Consider the following 17,842-nt stretch of genomic DNA (forward strand, 5'->3'; position numbering starts at 1 on the left):
CACAATCATAGTTACCTGACCATATACCCAGCATTCCCTCTAATTTTTTTCTTCTACGCGGAGCGTCCGCGGCCTGTGCATAGCAACAACTTCTGGAACTCAATGCTGTCATTGGTGCTGACCACCATGCACAGATAGTAGAAACGTTGCATGTGTCTGTTACTGACTATCTCTTCACAGCATGATTTTTAACTCGCCATCTCAGGAGGGAGAGCACAATTGCAACAGTTTTCTCTTGCCCAATCAAATCGTCATGCTCACAATTAACCTTGCCACCTCAGAAAAAGGGAAAATCGTTTATGGGCACAATGTCTGCTAGCCTGAAACATTCCTCCCAGTTCCAATTCAGTCAATTGTGCATGTTGTTTTTCTTAAATCTGAACAAGCAGTGAAGATGTTTTAGTGTTATAAATTGTTTGATTCAAATCTTACATGATGTTCCTGTAAATGCATGGTTCAATGAAGGGAATTAACCTAACCTTGCATTTCAAATACCTTTCTTGCCACTAGCACATCAAGATTGAAAGCTAAATAATGTAAGTTTCTGCAGGATGGGTGGGGTAACTGAAGTATGATCTAATCTGTTAGCATTTAGAACATCTTAACTCCATATAGAAGTGGAAGATTATCATCGAGATAATATTGTATTCGATTGGAAACAATGTTGTGCGTGTAAATCTCCCGAGAATGGGAAGTAATGGTAAACTGCCAAGAGCTCTCATAGTACAGCATTTTCATGAAACCCTTAATGTGCTTAGTAACTAGCGCATTAGAAGAAAAGATTTATGAGACACACAGGATTATTATGACACTATTGTGTGATAATTTGACATGAACAACATTTCAAGTGATTGTTTTTATAAGATGGAAAAACAAATGTCACCCTAAATTCATAGTTGTTTGATATCTTTTAGGGGATCCGAAGGTACCAAGTCCACATACCAACTTCCAAATTTAATACATCACAGTAAAAACTAAATGCAGGCTTCTATAAGAATTCTCTGAATCTTGCATTTTGTGGAGGAGTTGCAAAATCTTGGAAAGGCAGTGTGAACGCCATCTGGGCCATTTTTCTAAGATCTTTACAAGTAAAGTCTGACAAAAGATTGCCTCTGCAGTAAAATCTGTGGAAAGAAATAGAACATTAGAGTCAAGTGTATTTATTGCTGGTGTGACACAAGACTGTGGTTTTTTTTTGTTCAGATCGCTGCTATATATATTCAGGAAGAAATTCTGTGTTCAGCTAACTGTTAGTCTGAAAAGCAATGTTGAAAATCAGTGGGAATGGGATTAGTTTAGCCACTTTTTTTTGCCCACAGGCCACTTGATCCAATACCTGGGATACCTCTGTGAAGCCTGCATTATTTTGAAAGTTGCAGTCATAAGCCACTTGGTGGAAACTGCAAAATCCGCCTACAGATGGTTCAAGTTTATACCAAGCGAGTAGCTCTGACTTGGATCTTTTTTCCGAGGCAGCCACTCATTATCATTGGTGACTTTCTGGAGTGTGGGTCCTGAGGTGACTAAACTGTTCAATATTTGATCCACAAACCTTGCCACAAATGAGGGGAGAAAGTTAAAAATCACGCAACGCCCAGTTTATAGTCCAACAGGTTTATTTGGAAGTACAAGCCTTAATAAATCTGTTGGACTATAACCTAGTGTTGTGTGATTGGTAACTTTATCCACCCCAGTTCAACACTGGCACTTCCAAGTCATGCCAAGTGAAGTGGGGGAGGAGGGGGAGGGTTGATAGGCGGTTCGGGGTGATGGTTGGTTTTTGCACGCTGCTTCTGCTGTTTCCAAATGGTATCCACCTGGGCCTGGTGACATTGTTCAAAATGGTTGGCACCTTTGCTGATGCTCCTTCATTCTGCGTCAGCTCAGGTTCCAGACTCTGAAGAGTATGTGGGGAATATTGCATTTCTTCGGGGAGACAATGGTTGAAGTGTTTCCCGTGGCTTTGTGGTAACCACTTACCATGTCAAAGCCCAGAGTAGAGAAGTTGTTTTGCAATGTCTTGTGTCAGGCATGAGGACAGTGTGGGCCTGCCCACTGCAAGAGACTGACCGTAACCAACCTCTCAGTGCTGAGCGTCTTAACTCCATATAGAAGTGGAAGATTATCATCGAGATAATATTGTATTTGATTGGAAACAATGTCGTGCATGTAAATCTCCCGAGAATGGGAAGTAATGGTAAACTGCCAAGAGCTATCATAGTACAGCATTTTCATGAAACCCTTAATGTGCTTAGTAACCAGCGCATTAGAAGAAAAGATTTATGAGACACACGGGATTACCTGAGCGAGGACACTGTCATACTGGAACATCAATCCTGCATTGGTCTTGCAGCATTTTGCCACAGCGTTGTTGTTGACATTCCTCAAGGGATTGAGATATGTTCGGTACATTTTCTCCAAAGTAGCACTGCTGCCCCTTCAGATTGTGAGCTTCATGCCAGTTTTGAGATCTTTGATGGCCCAAGACTGCTCCAGCATCTTGGAGGCAACGTTGAATTTCGTCATTGATAAAGTTAGAAATCACACAACACCAGGTTATAGTCCAACAGGTTTATTTGGAAGCACAAGCTTTCAGAGCGCCACTCCTTTGCCAGGTAGCTGTGGAACATGGTTGAGGGTTCTCATGTTAAGGACTGAAGTTCTGTTGAGGTGATCCTCGAACTTTACCTTCCAGTGGGTGCTGGCTGCCTCTCCAAGAACTTCTCTAAGTGCTCCAACACGGTCTTCATTGCTCCTAACTCCTCACTTTTCTCTCCCTCTTGCTACTTTAGTTCTTGCTACTTTAAGAGAACAGTTCTCTCCTCACTGCTCTTCTATTCCCTGCTGCATACCAGCACCAACATGTAGAAGTTAATTACTAACCTGCCTGCCAGTCCTGAAAGGAACCGGTGGAATCCAGACAAAATTTAGCTTTAATCTATTTTCAACAAAATAACAGGAATGCTCCTCCTGTTGCCACCAAAGTGTTCTGGTATACTGCCTGCCCAACTTCTCTTCCCAAACACATGCTTCTTGGAACTTTGTACGAAACTGGGTGTTGGAGCCAGTCAGAATGCATCATTGTCTGCACAGCAAGTCATCCATAGCCCATCTGTGACTGGTAGAAGGTGCAAACTACAGCTTTGTTGGATTTTTGTTTTACTCGGGCAAAACTAATTGCTCTCCCTGGCGATCTTAATGAGGCTCAGTGATTAACTTACTTTATAAACCATTGCTGTAACAGGTAATTGTGTTTTGTGTCGATCTTATGACTTGGGATAGAATGCTGAAGACACTGGGAACATAGATACCACAGGACGTTGGGCTCCTCAAGGGCCAAGGCGATGAAAGGGTTTGGAAGCAAAATGAGAGTTTGAAAATCAAGATGTTGCTCAACCGGGTGGTAACGTAGGTTAATGTAGCTGTCATGGCCAGAGGGCATGAAGAACTAAACTGTATTCTGTTCTATATTTTAGTGTTGAAGTTCTGTTACATCCAGCATGACTGTGCATTTATAAATGTAAAAAGTAGCTGAAACTATTTGCCTTTTGTTGTGTTTTCTCATATTGGTCAACCACTTGTATTGATCTTTGCTTTCTGCATCGGCGTTTCTTTGCATTGTAACAGATTTAAGACAAAGACAGTTTCTGGATACATGTATGAAACTGCATTACCCACATTGTTTAACACTCTTGCTTCTGTTGGCTATGAGAATCATAGAAATATACAGGACAGAAACAGACCCTTCAGTCCAACTCGTCTGCACGGACCAGATATCCTTACCTAATCCAGTCCCATTTGCCGCCACTTGGCCCATATCCCTCTACACCCTTCCTATTCATATACTCATCCAGATGCCTTTTAAATGCTGTAATTGTACCAGCTTTCAATACTTCCTCTGGCAGCTCATTCCGTACTCGCACCACCCTCTGCGTGAAAAGGTTGCCCCATAGACCCCTTTTAAATCTTTCTCCTCTCACCTTAAACCTATGCCCTCTAGTTTAGGACTCAACCCACCCTGGGGAAAGGACCGTGCTTATTTACCCTATCCATGCCCCTCATAACTTTGTAAACCTCTGTAAGATCACCCCTCAGCCTCCGACACTGCAGGGAAAATAGCTCCAGCCTATTCAGCCTCTCCCTCTAGCTCAAACTCTCCAACCCTGGCAACATCTTTGTAAATCTTTTCTGAACTCTTCCAAGTTTCACAAGTTTCATGAGAATTTGAAAATCAAGATATTTTTTCCCTGGTTACCCTTTTGTCCTTAATGTATTTGTAGAATTGCTGGATTCTCCTTAACTCTATTTGCCAAAGCTATTTCATGTCCCATTTTTGCCCTCCTGATTTCCATCTTAAGTATACTCCTACTGCCTTGATACTGTTCTAAGGATTCACTTGATCTCTGCTTTCCTTCCCTGACATATGCTTCCTTCTTATTCTTAACCAAAACCTCAATTTCTCTAGTCATTCAGCATTCCCCACATCTACCAGCCTTGGCCTTCACCCTAAGGTGAAGGTCTGTGGTTGTTTGTATATCTCATTTTTGAAGGCTTCCCATTTTTGAGCTATCCCTTTACCTGCAAACACCTGTCCCCAATCAACTTTTGAAAGTGGTCTAACTAATGCCCTGCACAGTTCCACATGACCTCCCAACTCCTATACTCAAAGCACTGACTAATAAAGACAAGCATGCGAAACATCTTCTTCATTATCCTAACTACCTGCAACTCTACTTTCAGGGAACTATGAACCTGCCCTCCACGGTATTTTTGTTCAGCAGCACTCCCCAGAACCTTACCATTAAGTGTATAAGTCCTGACTTGATTTGCTTTTCCAAAATGCAACAATTCACATTTATCTAAATTAATCTCTATCTGCCACTCCTCAGCCCGTTGGCCTATCTACTCAAGATCCTGTTGCACTCTGAGGTAACCCTCTTCGCTGTTCACTACATCCAATTTTGGTGTCATCTCCAAACTTACTAACTATACCTCTTATACTCACATCCAGATCATTTATATAAATGACTTCTTAGGTGAGACAGCATCTGTAAAAAGGAAAACAGTTAACATTGTGAGAAAAGGTGATTGACCTAATGTCAACAAGTGACTCAATGAGTAATACTGTGGTCTCGGAATGAGAAGCCTGTGGGTTAAAGCTCCCAAATTTTGAACGTACACTCCAGTGCAGTACAGATGAAGTGCTGTACTATCAAGATAGAGTCATTTGGCAAGACCTTAAACCAATTTTCAGTCTCTCCTCTTGGTTGGAAATAAAGATTTCATGGTACTATTTCTAAAGAAGGGGAGGGACTTGTCCTCAGTGTCTGAGCCAATATTTATCCCTCAGTTACTATCACAAAAACAGATTATCTCATCACAATCACTTGCGCACTGTGGGAACTTGCAGTTACAGGTTGTTATTTCTTTATTCTGTGGACGATGTGGATGTGAGTGTCATGGGTAATGCCAGCCGCATTTCTAATTACTCTGAAAAAATGATGATCACTGGTGCAGGAGAAGTGATAAGCTTTCAAGCCAGGATGGTGTACAACTTGGAGGGAGACTTGCAGGTCATAGTGTTCATATATATCTGCTGTCCTTATGCTTCTTGGTGGTAGAGGTTACAAATTAGCTTCTGTCAAAAGCACCTTGGTGAGTTGTTGTAGTACATCTTGTAGATGGAACACATTGCTGCCATTGTGTTTCAGTGGTAGCGGGAATGGGTGTTGAGGATAATGAATGATCAACCTGGCTTTGAATAATGTCAACCTTCCCAGTGTTGTTGATGCTGTACTCATCCAAGGCAAGTGGAGAATGCTTCATCACACTCCTCACTTGTGCCTTGAGAATGGTAAGTGAACTTTGGCCAGTCAGGAGGTAATTGCAGTCTCAGGACTGTTGTTATAGTATTTATGTTGATCCACTAGAGCCTCTCATCAGTTGTAAAATCTAGGATGTTGATAGCAGGAGAATTAGCGATGAGAATGTCATTGAATGTCATATATTCTCTCCAAGCCTAAATGTCATCCAGATATTGCTGCGTGTGGATTGCCTCATCTGATGATTAGATTAGATTAGATTCCCTACAGTGTGGAAACAGGCCCTTCGGCCCAACAAGTCCACACCGACCCGCCGAAGCGCAACCGCCCAGGCCCATTTACCCCTGACTAATGTACCAAACACTATGGGCAATTTAGCATGGCCAATTCACCTGACCTGCACATCTTTGGACTGTGGGAGGAAACCCACGCAGACACAGGGAGAATGTGCAAACTCCACACAGACAGTAACCCAAGCTGGGAATCGAACCTGGGTCCCTGGCACTGTGAGGCAGCAGTGCTAACCACTGAGCCACCGTGCTGCCCAAATGATAGTGAATGTTGCTGCTGTATTTTCAACATTCAAACAGTGACATTATTTCAGAGTTGTTTACTAAAATGCAAAATACAAGGGAACCTATAACAGTTGTGAAAGAGACTATGTGAATGAAGTACAGTTGGTTCTGCTATATCATATGTTTCTTCAACGTGAATTGGCTTTAACGCAATTGAAGAATTTAGACTGTTAGTTGTAGAACACATACTTTCCTAAATGTGTTGGCTGTAATGTGATTCCAGCCCCATTACTTTAAATGGCACGAACATTGCGTGATTTTCTTATAACGCAAGATCGCACAAGAGTAGATCTATCGCATTATATCACAACTGACTGTATTTTGTTCTTTTTCTCTGTAGGTATTGCCAGATTTTAAGTATTTCCTGAATTTGCTGGTTTTTTTATTTATCATACATCATGTGAGTTGTTCCTCTGTCTGTGCTTATTAAAAAATATAAAACTTCCAAACTTAGGAAAATTCACAGCCTTTAAAGCTGGAGACTCTATGTTGAATCATGGGCATCTCATACAAAAAGAAATCTAAGGCAATACCACATCAACAGGGAACTGAAATGTTTTTTGTCATGTCCAATGAGTATGTCATACTCTTTACATTCAAGGTATGGAGTCAATTCAATCTAGATTCTTCAAAAATTACTTTGAAGGGTAGACAATATGTATTGAAGGGACTGCCAAAGGCCAGGTGACCTTCTATGATTCCTGCACAGCCATAGAATTAACTCATATCTGAACACACTTCTGGAGAGTCACTTAAATGTAAATGTCCTGGGTGGAAAATCAACCCTTCGAAACATGAAACTACTGATAAATGGAATTTATAACCCCATTGGCTGAGTATGAGCATGAAGTCAAAATAATGAATGCAGTCCCCAACTCCAAGCTCTGTGTCTTGAATTTAATCAATTTAATTGGAAGCAGTAGCTTTCAGAGCACTACTCCTTCATCAGGTGGATAAAGGGGCAGTGCTCCGAAGGCTAGTGCTTCCAATTAAACCTGTTGGACTACAACCTGGTATTAATCTTCGAGTAAAAAATGAGGTCTGCAGATGCTGGAGATCACAGCTGCAAATGTGTTGCTGGTCAAAGCACAGCAGGAAAGGCAGCATCTCAGGAATAGAGAATTCGACGTTTCGAGCATAAGCCCTTCATGATGAATTCACAGTCACTTTGAATCATTAGGGTGGACAAAAGAAGTATTGACCATGTGGTGACATGTTCGAGACTAACTGCAGGTAACAAATTTTAGTACTCCAAAAATCAACCAGAAACGAATCAGCCCGGAAATCAACAGGGCAGCAGGAACATTACTTCAGGAAGGCAAATGTAACCCTGCACAAGCAACCAGTTAACCCAGGCGGTGTGAGAAAGGGAATAACTCCCTCTGCCGAAGATTGTCCATGGCTTCATTTCGAAACCCTGCAGCTTTCCAGAATCCATTCATCCAAAAAGACAGAAAAGAGAACCCATCTAGGCGTGCATCTTAACCTGGCAAAAGTGAGGACTGCAGATGCAGATCAGAGTGGTTGCTGGAAAAGCACAGCAGGTCAGGCGGCATTCGAGGAGCAGGAAAATTGACGTTTCGGGCAAAAGCCCTTCATCAGGAATAGGCATCTTAACCTGACCATATGATTTACTTATTGCATTTCTGCCAGCTGCCGAAATGTATGCTTTGTCTCGAGAATTTATTATGCCTGTGTTTGTGTGCCTCTGTCTGCGCAAGGGTTTGAGTGTGTTGCATGTTCATTATTGTGTGTTGTGTGAACAAACATGGCCTTTCCTTCTGATTTAAACATTTAACTGCAAGCCTGTTTCCTGTTCATTGCCAAAAATGACAAGTCTCAAAAGTTTTCAAACACTCCGTCTCACCATATGTTTTGTTGTGGACAACTGAGAGGTGAGGAAAAGGGAAGTTATTCCACCATCTCTCTCCCATCAGTAAGACTACTGTTACAGAGGAGCTAAATCTATCGAGAAAACATTGAGAAAAGCAAATTACTACCAGCGTACTAAAATGGACATTTGTTTAAAATATCCAAGTTCTATGGTGCAACAGAGAGAAGCATTTGCAGTTTCATTCAAAGTAAGAGAGTTATTATCATAAATACATGTCTGCTGTTGTGTGTTTTAATCTCTATTGAGATCATATAATCCTTAGTAGTCTTCAAGAGAAGTTCTAACCTATTTCTTCCCTATGGTTTCACAGCTGATGTGTACTAGATAATCAGAGCAGCTACTGTCTTAGTTTAAACCATGCTTTTAAAAAAGGTAGCAAATACATACCTGTTAAAGGTGTGCTTCTGCTTTGAATGATGCCTTGAACTTGATCGTATCAACACCTCACCAGCTGAGGTCAGATGCACTTCTCATTTAAAGAAAGTCTGGAGTAGAAAGGAATAAATGGAGTGGAACTGCATTAAAATTTAGCTGTATGTTGGTTTTCAGCCTTTATAAAGGGTTACAGGTAAAGTTCATATGAATCCCATCTTCATTAGTCAGTACAACAAGAAACTTTCTTTTTATAACACAAACTGAAAAACGTGTAGAATTTCCTGCTACTTTTTACAAAAGAAAACAGACAGAAGTTATTAAAGCACTGCATTAACTGGTATTGGAAAACACTTTATAGTTTGCTGCCTTCAGATATGGGTTTTATTGTAATAAAGAATTGCTACTCTGAGGCAATCTGCAAAACATTGATAGATGGAAAAAGTTAATTCAATTTTTGGCAGCTGTTTAATAAGGTCATTTGTTTGATTAAGCTTTACAGGAATCACTCTTAACATGATAGAAGATGAAATGATGAAACATTGTTTCCAAACTTTATTTTGTTTATCCAGATACTACTTCAGGGCAAAAATCCAGGGATTGGATGGGAATATGCCTTGCCAAAATCATCGACTGAGAATAAAACAGCTCCGAAACACAATTACACATGGGCTATTGTTCGTTCTGAATGCTCAGCATCTTGTGGAGGAGGTAATGTTTCGTTGTGCAATCACTTAACATGAATTTGCAACATTCTGAGGTAGACCTTTCCCATTGTCAGTGGAAGATGTGACTTGTACATCTTCCTGTTAAAATAAGCAGTTGTTAATCCATTACTTTCAGAATAAGTAATGTTAACTATTGGCTTCAAGTCTGCACAGATGAATAGGAAGAAGGCTGAATAAACATGGTGTGTTTTCTGTATCTAAGTAGGTAGCCCTAAGAACAATGGACATATGTTTCAGCTCATTCAACAATATCCTTCCAATTTTCCCTTGTTACTTCGGGTGTTTCATCTACTGCTTCCTTCCCTTGGTAATAAGTACATTTTGGCTTTTTTATTGAATTTTAGACGGATATGCTGATTGGTAGAGGCACTTGCTTTGGAACTTTAACACTTGCTTTGTTGCGTTGAATGGCCAGTTTCTGTAATTGAACTTTACTTTTTGTCAACATATCTGGAATGTCTTAAAATACAAATGATTTGGAGATGCCGGTGTTGGACTGGGGTGTACAAAGTTAAAAATCACAAAACACCAGGTTATAGTCCAACAGGTTTAATTGGAAGCACACTAGCTTTCAGAGTGACACACCTTTATCAGGTCTATCACCTGATGAAGGAGCCTCACTCCGAAAGCCAGTGTGCTTCCAATTAAACCTGTTGGACTATAACCTGGTGTTGTGTGATTTTTAACTTTAAAATACAAAGGCTCTGTTATTAATTCATAAAGTTGATTAATGCAATATTTTAAAATGTGTTTCATTATTGTGCTCTCAATCTGTTTATCAAACTAGTAGCTTCCTCTGTTACACATTATTCCAATTGCATTTTATGAGAGTGAACAAAATTCCTTGTCCCCATGAGCAAAGGTTTTCTTGATGTCTTTTGCTATCTGCGCTTGTTTCTAACCCTATTCTCTCAACACTCTAATTTTAATAAGGAAATTAAGTAAGGTAGAGATGTACAACACTTGATTTCAGTTTAGTTAAGAATTTTAATTGATGCTAAGTTTTTGAGAATACAAGTGTTTTTGAATCCCAATGGGTCATTTAGAAATGTATCATTCTCGAAACAGGTGATAACTAAAAAGGAAGTTTGCACAGGTAATACTTTAGTAGGAATTGGGAATCATGGTGCAGCTGTACAAGGTACTGATGAGGCCAATTTTGGAATGTCGTGTGCAATTCTGGTCCCCCTCTTATCTGTAGGGTGTTGTACAACTTGAAAGGGTTCAGAAAATATTTAAATGGATGTTGCCAGGGTTGGAGGATTTGAGATATAGGGAGAGGCTGAATAGGCTTGGGCTGTCTTCCCTGGAGCTTCGGAGGCTGAGGGGTGACCATATCCAGGTTTATAAAATCATGAGGGGTATTGATAGGGTAAATAGACAAGGTCTTTTCTCTGGGGCGGGGGAGTCAAGAACTAGGGGGCATAGATTTAGGTAAGAGGGGAAAGATTTAAATGGGACCTCAAGGGCAACGTTTTCATGCAGTGGGTGGAGCATGTAAGGTATGAGCTGCCACAGGAAGTGATGGAGGCTGATACAGTTACAACATTTAAAAGATGTCTAATGGGTATATGAATAGGAAGGGTTTAGAGGGATATGGGCCAAGTGCTGGCCAATGGGACTAAATTAATTTAGGATATCTGGTCAGCATGGACGAGTTGGACTGAAGGGTCTGTTTCTGGACATCTCTATGACTCTGTGACTGTAAGTAATACTGACCAAAAAATATTCAAGATTCTTTGCAAAACCACACAGCAATTGTTATAACATCTAAAGGAAGATGCAAAAATAAATCTCAATTGCAAAGTTTGCCAGACATTCCAGCACTGTTATATTTGATCCCTGACATATCTGTAGAAGCCTAATAAATGCTGATGTTACAGTATGTAATCAAGTGAATCCCTACAGAAACACCATCAATATATTTGTAGGGATAAAGAAAATAATACTTCCTCTGAAAATCATGTATTTAAAAACGTTCTGAAATCTGCATAGCAACAAGTAATAACAAATTAAACATTTTTTGAGTCTAAGAGCAGTTTATCTAGTCCCGCTAGCCCATCCATGCCATGTAGTTTTGCAAGTTTTAATTTTCAGTTCCTTCAGAAGCTAAGATTGAACTTGGTTTCACCCCTTTGCAGGCTGTACATTATAATTACTCCCTACATAATATTAATTCTTTTGCCTGTCATCTGAAATCAGTGACTTCTGGTTCTCCGTCCTACTCCCAGTGGGAACAGTTCCTCTCCAGCTATTTCTCTGGTTCACTTATGATTTTTAGCACTGCCATCCTCTCAACATTCCTAAAGAGAAATGAGCCCCGTTCTGCAATCTACCTTAACTGACATCCCTCAGCTCTGGGACCTGTCTGGTAGGTCTTCTCTGCAACCTCTCTGAAGTTTCCTAACTTACAGTGGCTAGAGTTGAACACGGTACTTCAATTAAAGCTGAACCATTATTTTGTAAAGATTCATTAGAACTTCCTTTCTTCTGTAGCTTCAGACTCACTTTGAAAGCCCAGAGTCCTGAGTGTTTTGCTGATCACTTTCCCAGCCTATGCTGTAACCTTCAATGATTTAAGCACATTTACTTGCATCTCTCTGTTTCTGCACCCCTCTAGAAATATATTGATTATTTTATGTTGCCTTTCCTCATTCTATCTGCCAGAATGTATTATTTCACTCTTCTGTGTATTAAGTTGCATCTGATCTATGTCTGCCCATTCTGCGTGTCTGTAACTTTTTGGAATGGTTCAGCGCAGTTCATATTCTGTTTGTTAACTATAAATTATGAAATTGTACACTGGACACTGAAGTCTCTGTCACAAATATATATCCAGGAAAGCAGTGGTTCTAATATCAACTCATAGAAAAACTCACCTCGCAGTCTATTTAATTTCCATATTGACACATCTTTTATTCCATGGGCATCATTTTTACTGGCAATCCTGTTTGCCTAGCACTTTATCAGAAGTCTTTCAGAAATCTATTTAATGTCAACAGCAATATTACCTTTACCAATTCTAATATTTCATCAAACTTGTCTATCAAGTTTGTTAAACACAGTTTCCATTCTGGCTTTGTTTAATTCATCTACACTTTACAAGTGACTATAAATTTCATCCCAGATTACCTCTGAATTAAACTGAGTAGCCTGTAATTGTGGGGTTTATCCATAAAGCCCTTTCTAAATATGAATTTAACATTTGCACTTCCAGTTCTTTGGCATCATCACTGTAGTTAAAGAAGATAGAAGTATTATTGACAATGCCTCCACAATTTTCACCTTTACTTCTCTCAGTATCCTTGGATTCTGTTGACTTACAACTTTAAATTGTATAATATCTCCTGTTTGTTCGTGTTTTGGTCTATTATGCTCCCTACCTTCACATACTTATTTGTTTTATATTTCTAAAGAAGACTTTTCTATTTCCTTGCATATTAGCTGTCAACCTGTCTTCATATAATCTCTTTGCCCCTCTAATTCTCTCACTTCCTTTCTAACGTCCACTCTGAATGTTCCATATTCAATCTGATTTGTATTTTTAACCTGACACCTCTCATACACAAACTTTTCACTTATATCTTATTCTCTTTCTTTTTCTAGGCTTTCCCTCTAATGGGAATGTACCTTGGTTATACCCAAATAATAATTGGACCACAATTTTCTGCCAGCCAATCTTTCACTCAAGTTTACAAAGAATAAATTAATTCTAACTGCACTGAAATTGACCCTGAAATTAGGTAGTTTTGTTGTCCATTGTTCCTCGTCTTTTTTCATTTTTCTTTATTTTGGTTTAGGCATAGTTAAACTGTATAATACAGTACTATGATTAAACCACTCTAGATCTTCTGATATTGAAATTTGAAATATTTGATCCCTCTTATTCCCCCAAACCAGATTCAGCTATGCCTAAAGTGAAACAAAGAACTCTGGATACTGGTAAACTCTGGAGTTCTGATGAAGTGACACTGGACCTGAAAAGTTAATGCTACTTTCTCTCCACATATGCTGCCAGACCTGCTGAACATCTCTAGCAATTTCTGTTTTGGTTTCAGCTATGTCTCCTTCCTCTTTGGACTGGAAGTCTGCTGCTCAAGTAAATTCCATTGAACATAGTTCTGAACCTTTTTCCAGTCACATACAGAGGAACCTCGATTATCCGAATGCCATGGGAGGGGAGTATTTTGTTCGAATAATCGAATGTTGGGATAATTAAATGTCGGGTAACACGGTTTAGCCAAGCATCGGGACCTTGCGATCTTGTTCGGATAATCCAAAATTCGGATAATCGAAGTTCCTCTGTAATAACGTTATCTTGTGTATATTTGTTCAGTATAAGGTATTTGAAATCTCATGGAAGCAGGATTAGAAGATTTCATTCATAGAAATAGTTATCAATGGTACATCAAATTAAAACCCCAGCATGTTCAGGAAACATAAATTTCCTAGAAACCACAGTGTTAAATTTGGCACAGCCAGCAGGCATAAGTTAGCACCATAAGTTTTTCTTCCAAAATGACTAACCTGCATCTCTACACCCAGAAACCTCCACCTTAAACACAGCGTTTTTATTGGTTAGGTCACAGCTGATGTGTTCTCATCACAACTTCACTAGGCTGGAATATCTTAACCAACATATTAATGCATCACAGATTTCTATTTCAGATTTAATTTTGACAATCGATGCGCAGTGTTCATTACAATAGCATCTACTGCATATTTCCCCTTACAGTAGCTTCTGAATATTTGCAGCATTATGCTAGAGATACCACCTTCATTTGCAAATAATTAATTACCTCAGCGATTTAAGATTATCCTGTCTCCCCATTAGCTGAGTGTTCTTTTGTTGACAGGTGTGAAACTATTCTCTTTTCCACACCCTTGCAGTCTCCCTAATTTACCCATACCCCTTGCAGCTTCATTTCCTTTCTCATCCCCTTTACAACCTCCCAGTCTCTCCTCTCACCCGCTTTGCAACCTCCTTGCTTCCCTGTCTCTCCACATCTGCCTTGCAGCTTTCCAGTCCTCTCCACACCCAATCCCCAATACCTTGCACCTACCTCATTTTCCTAAATACCTCCTGAGCAGCCTAGGCAAGCGGCCACCTCTGCCAAAAGATGGCTTGCGACACCTCCTCCTGACCTCAGCAAAGCCTCAGCAAAATGGCTGCTGACTCCGAGAATCCACTCCCACAACTCTTGCTGCTCCTCAGACCACACCCCTGACTCCCAGTAGATATTCCCACAGTGACTCCCTCACTGCCAGTACCTATTATCCTGCTCAGCTCTCCTCCAAGCATTTGTTGCAAGCATTGGCAAGATCCAGATTATGATTGGAAGAGGAACTTTCTCCATTCTAATCCCAGGGTAAATTTTCTCAAATTTCTCCTCTTGAGGGGACTTTCCTGGAAAAAGGAGACTTTCAGTGGCAGATTTGCCTACCAAGCCCATGAGCACTGACTTCAATTGTACTTATTCTGTGACTGTCCTCTCAAGGACCCCCACTCCGCACAGCCCTATGTCACTCTCCTCACTCAATATTCCCACACCTCTTTCCTTCACTGGCTGGGTCAGCATTTATTCTCCATTCTGAATTCCCCTTGTGAAGGGGATGATGGTGAGCTGCCTTCTTGAATTGCTGCAGTTAGTGAGGGGTGAGTACACCTGAAGTGCTGCTAGGAAAGCAAGTCCAGGATTCGGACTCTGCAGCAATGAAGGAACAGTGATAGAATTCCAGGACAGGACAGCGTGTGGCTTGGGAAAACCTACAGATTGTGGTGCTTCCCTGCGTCTGCTGCATCCCTGTCTATCCAGGTGGTAGATATTGCAGGTTTGGAAGGTGCTGTATAGAAGCCTTGGTGAGCTGTCCACTCAGAAACCCATTCCTGACTTTTCTGAGCCAGGTCTCTGCTATTGCCACAACAATATAGATACCTGGAGTTCACCAACTTTATTCATTGTACTTTGTGTGTCCATATGCATCCTTCCTAGGCCCAACCATCTTCAACTGCTTCATCGATGATCGTTCCTTCATTAAAAGGTCAAAAGTGGGGGCATTTACTGATGATTGCTCAATATTCATCATTATTCACAGCTCCTTAAATAGTGAAACAGTCCATGTCCAAAAACATGGGTAATATCCAGGCTTAGGCTTAAAAATTGCAAGTACCATTCAGCCCACACAAGTACCAGGCAATGATCATCACCAATAAATGACCATCTAACCAACGCCCTTTGACCTTCAGTGTTATTACAATCACTCAATCCCCCAATGTCAACATTCTGGGTGTCACCATTGACTTGAAATTGAACTGGACTAGCCACATAAATACAGTCACTACAAGAGGAGGTGAGATGCTAGGAATATTGTGGCTAGTAAGTCACATCTACATGACAAAAGTCAGGAGTGTGATGAAATGTTCCCCACTTGCCTGGATGAGTACAGATCCAGCAACCCTCAAGACACTATCCAGGACAAAATCTGTTGATTAGTATCTACAGCATCTATACCCTCCACCACAGATGCTCAGTAGCAGTATGTACTGTCCACAAGATGTACTGTTGAAAAACACCAAAGACCTTCTGATAGCACCTTCCAAACCTACAACCACTTCCATCTAAAAGGTTGAGGGCAGCAGATACATGAGAAAACCACCACCTACAAGCCACTTGCCATCCTAACTTGGAAATATATCACCATTCCTTCAGTGATGCTGGGTCAAATTCCTGGAATTCCCTCCCTAAGGGCATTGTGGGTCTACCTACAGCACACAACAGCAGCAGTTCAAGAGGCAGCTCATCACCACCTTCTCAAGGACAACCAGGGAGGGGCAATAAATGCTGGCCCAGTCAGCTGCATCACGTCCCATTAGTGAATAAAAAAATCCTTATTGTGTATCCTCTTAGACTGACTCCATGCAATACCATAGTATTTTTTATTCTAGTGCTAACTGTCTCTCTCAATACTTTGTGTGCCTTATTTTGCATTGCTGAAGCCACATCTTGGCACCATCCTCCTCCTAAGTTAGTTTAAAGTAAACACTCCCCAAAACAGACTGTCAGACTACTCAGACCCCTTGGCATCACCCCTTGGTAGCCCAAAAACCCACCAACACACTAAAACAGCAGCTAATATGAACTTGAAAGACCCTATACAGACAGCAAGCAAAACTAAGGTCATTTACAAAGTACCATGTAACACTACATTGGACAAACAGGCAGAAAACTAGGGACCAGGATACATGAACATCAACTAGCCACAAAACAACATGACCCTTTCTCATTAGTATTCTTACATACTGATAAGGAAGGACACTACTTCGACTGGGACAACATATCCATCCTAGGACAAGCCAACAAAGACATGTATGAGAATTCCTAGAAGCATGGCATTCCAACCAGAACGCAATCAACAAACACATCGACTTGAATCCGATTTACCACCCCGAGAAAAAGAACAGGAAATGACATCACCAACCCAAAGAAACCCAAATATATAAATAGAAAGCAGGAAACATCAGCAGTGCTTCATCCAGAAGCTCACTAAAGATGTTATTTAGTGTAGAGATGAAACGTCTGAAAATGACGTTTCCAGTTCAGTGAGCAAACCTACATCCAGAACCTCGACCTGAGCTACAAATCTTCTCAAAACTCGCCAACTCCCCAAAAGCACAAACAACCTGCCTTAAAGAGCCTAGGTCATGTTGGGTACTATTTTATTAGTGAATACTATTATTACTGAGAACAAGATTTAAATTGGTTATAATTAACTTTAATCTCCAAGGTAGATTGTTGCTCGTACAGGAATCAATTTTCATAGGACTTTGTGCCCGGTAAGGTACAAATGCTGTCTAAGGTCAGATTTTATTTCCAAGCTCAAAAGAAGGGATTTATGTGATCGATGGCAATAAAACCTGGCGATGTGATGGCTTTAGTTGATTTTTTGCTGGATCGTTTCACATCTCACATGATTTAAAGCAGCTGTTCACATTTGTGATCTAAGCAAATAAATGAGATTTAATAGGAACTGTTATACAGGAATTTATTATTGTAAAGGAAGGAAAGGATTATGCTTTAATGTTTTGTAGAAATAAGAAAAACGACAGATTTCATAATAACTGAGATCGTAAAACATTACTCTCAGCGTGACCAAGCACGTCATTGGCTTACTCCCTCATATAGAGAATTGTTCTTTTGATAAGTAATCTGTACAGATAGCTGGAAAATGAATACAGTGCCGAGTACAAAGTTCTCAAATCTTGTCTACCACAACATGTTGTAGAGGCGTACAGCATAGAAACAGACCCTTTGGCCCACTGTGTCTGAACTGATTAACAAACATCAAACAATAATAATCCTATTTACTTGCACATAATCTATCGCCGACATTTTAAGTACTCATCCAGATGCTTTTGTAAATGTTGCGAGTGTGTCTGCCACCACCACCCTC

At 40.4% G+C, this 17,842-nt stretch overlaps 1 protein-coding gene across 1 annotated transcript in view; it reads left to right on the top strand.

Moving 5' to 3' along the window:
- LOC132815921 (A disintegrin and metalloproteinase with thrombospondin motifs 16) overlaps nucleotides 1-17,842 on the top strand; it is a 256,517-nt gene that overhangs the window by 179,009 nt on the left and 59,666 nt on the right. Inside the window, exon 17 of the mRNA XM_060825296.1 lies at nucleotides 9,236-9,374. Within this exon, the coding sequence (XP_060681279.1) occupies nucleotides 9,236-9,374 (139 nt within the window). The remainder of the gene's footprint in view (nucleotides 1-9,235; nucleotides 9,375-17,842) is intronic.

This window comes from Hemiscyllium ocellatum, chromosome 5, assembly GCF_020745735.1.
Source record: "Hemiscyllium ocellatum isolate sHemOce1 chromosome 5, sHemOce1.pat.X.cur, whole genome shotgun sequence".
NCBI classification, from domain to species: domain Eukaryota; kingdom Metazoa; phylum Chordata; class Chondrichthyes; order Orectolobiformes; family Hemiscylliidae; genus Hemiscyllium; species Hemiscyllium ocellatum.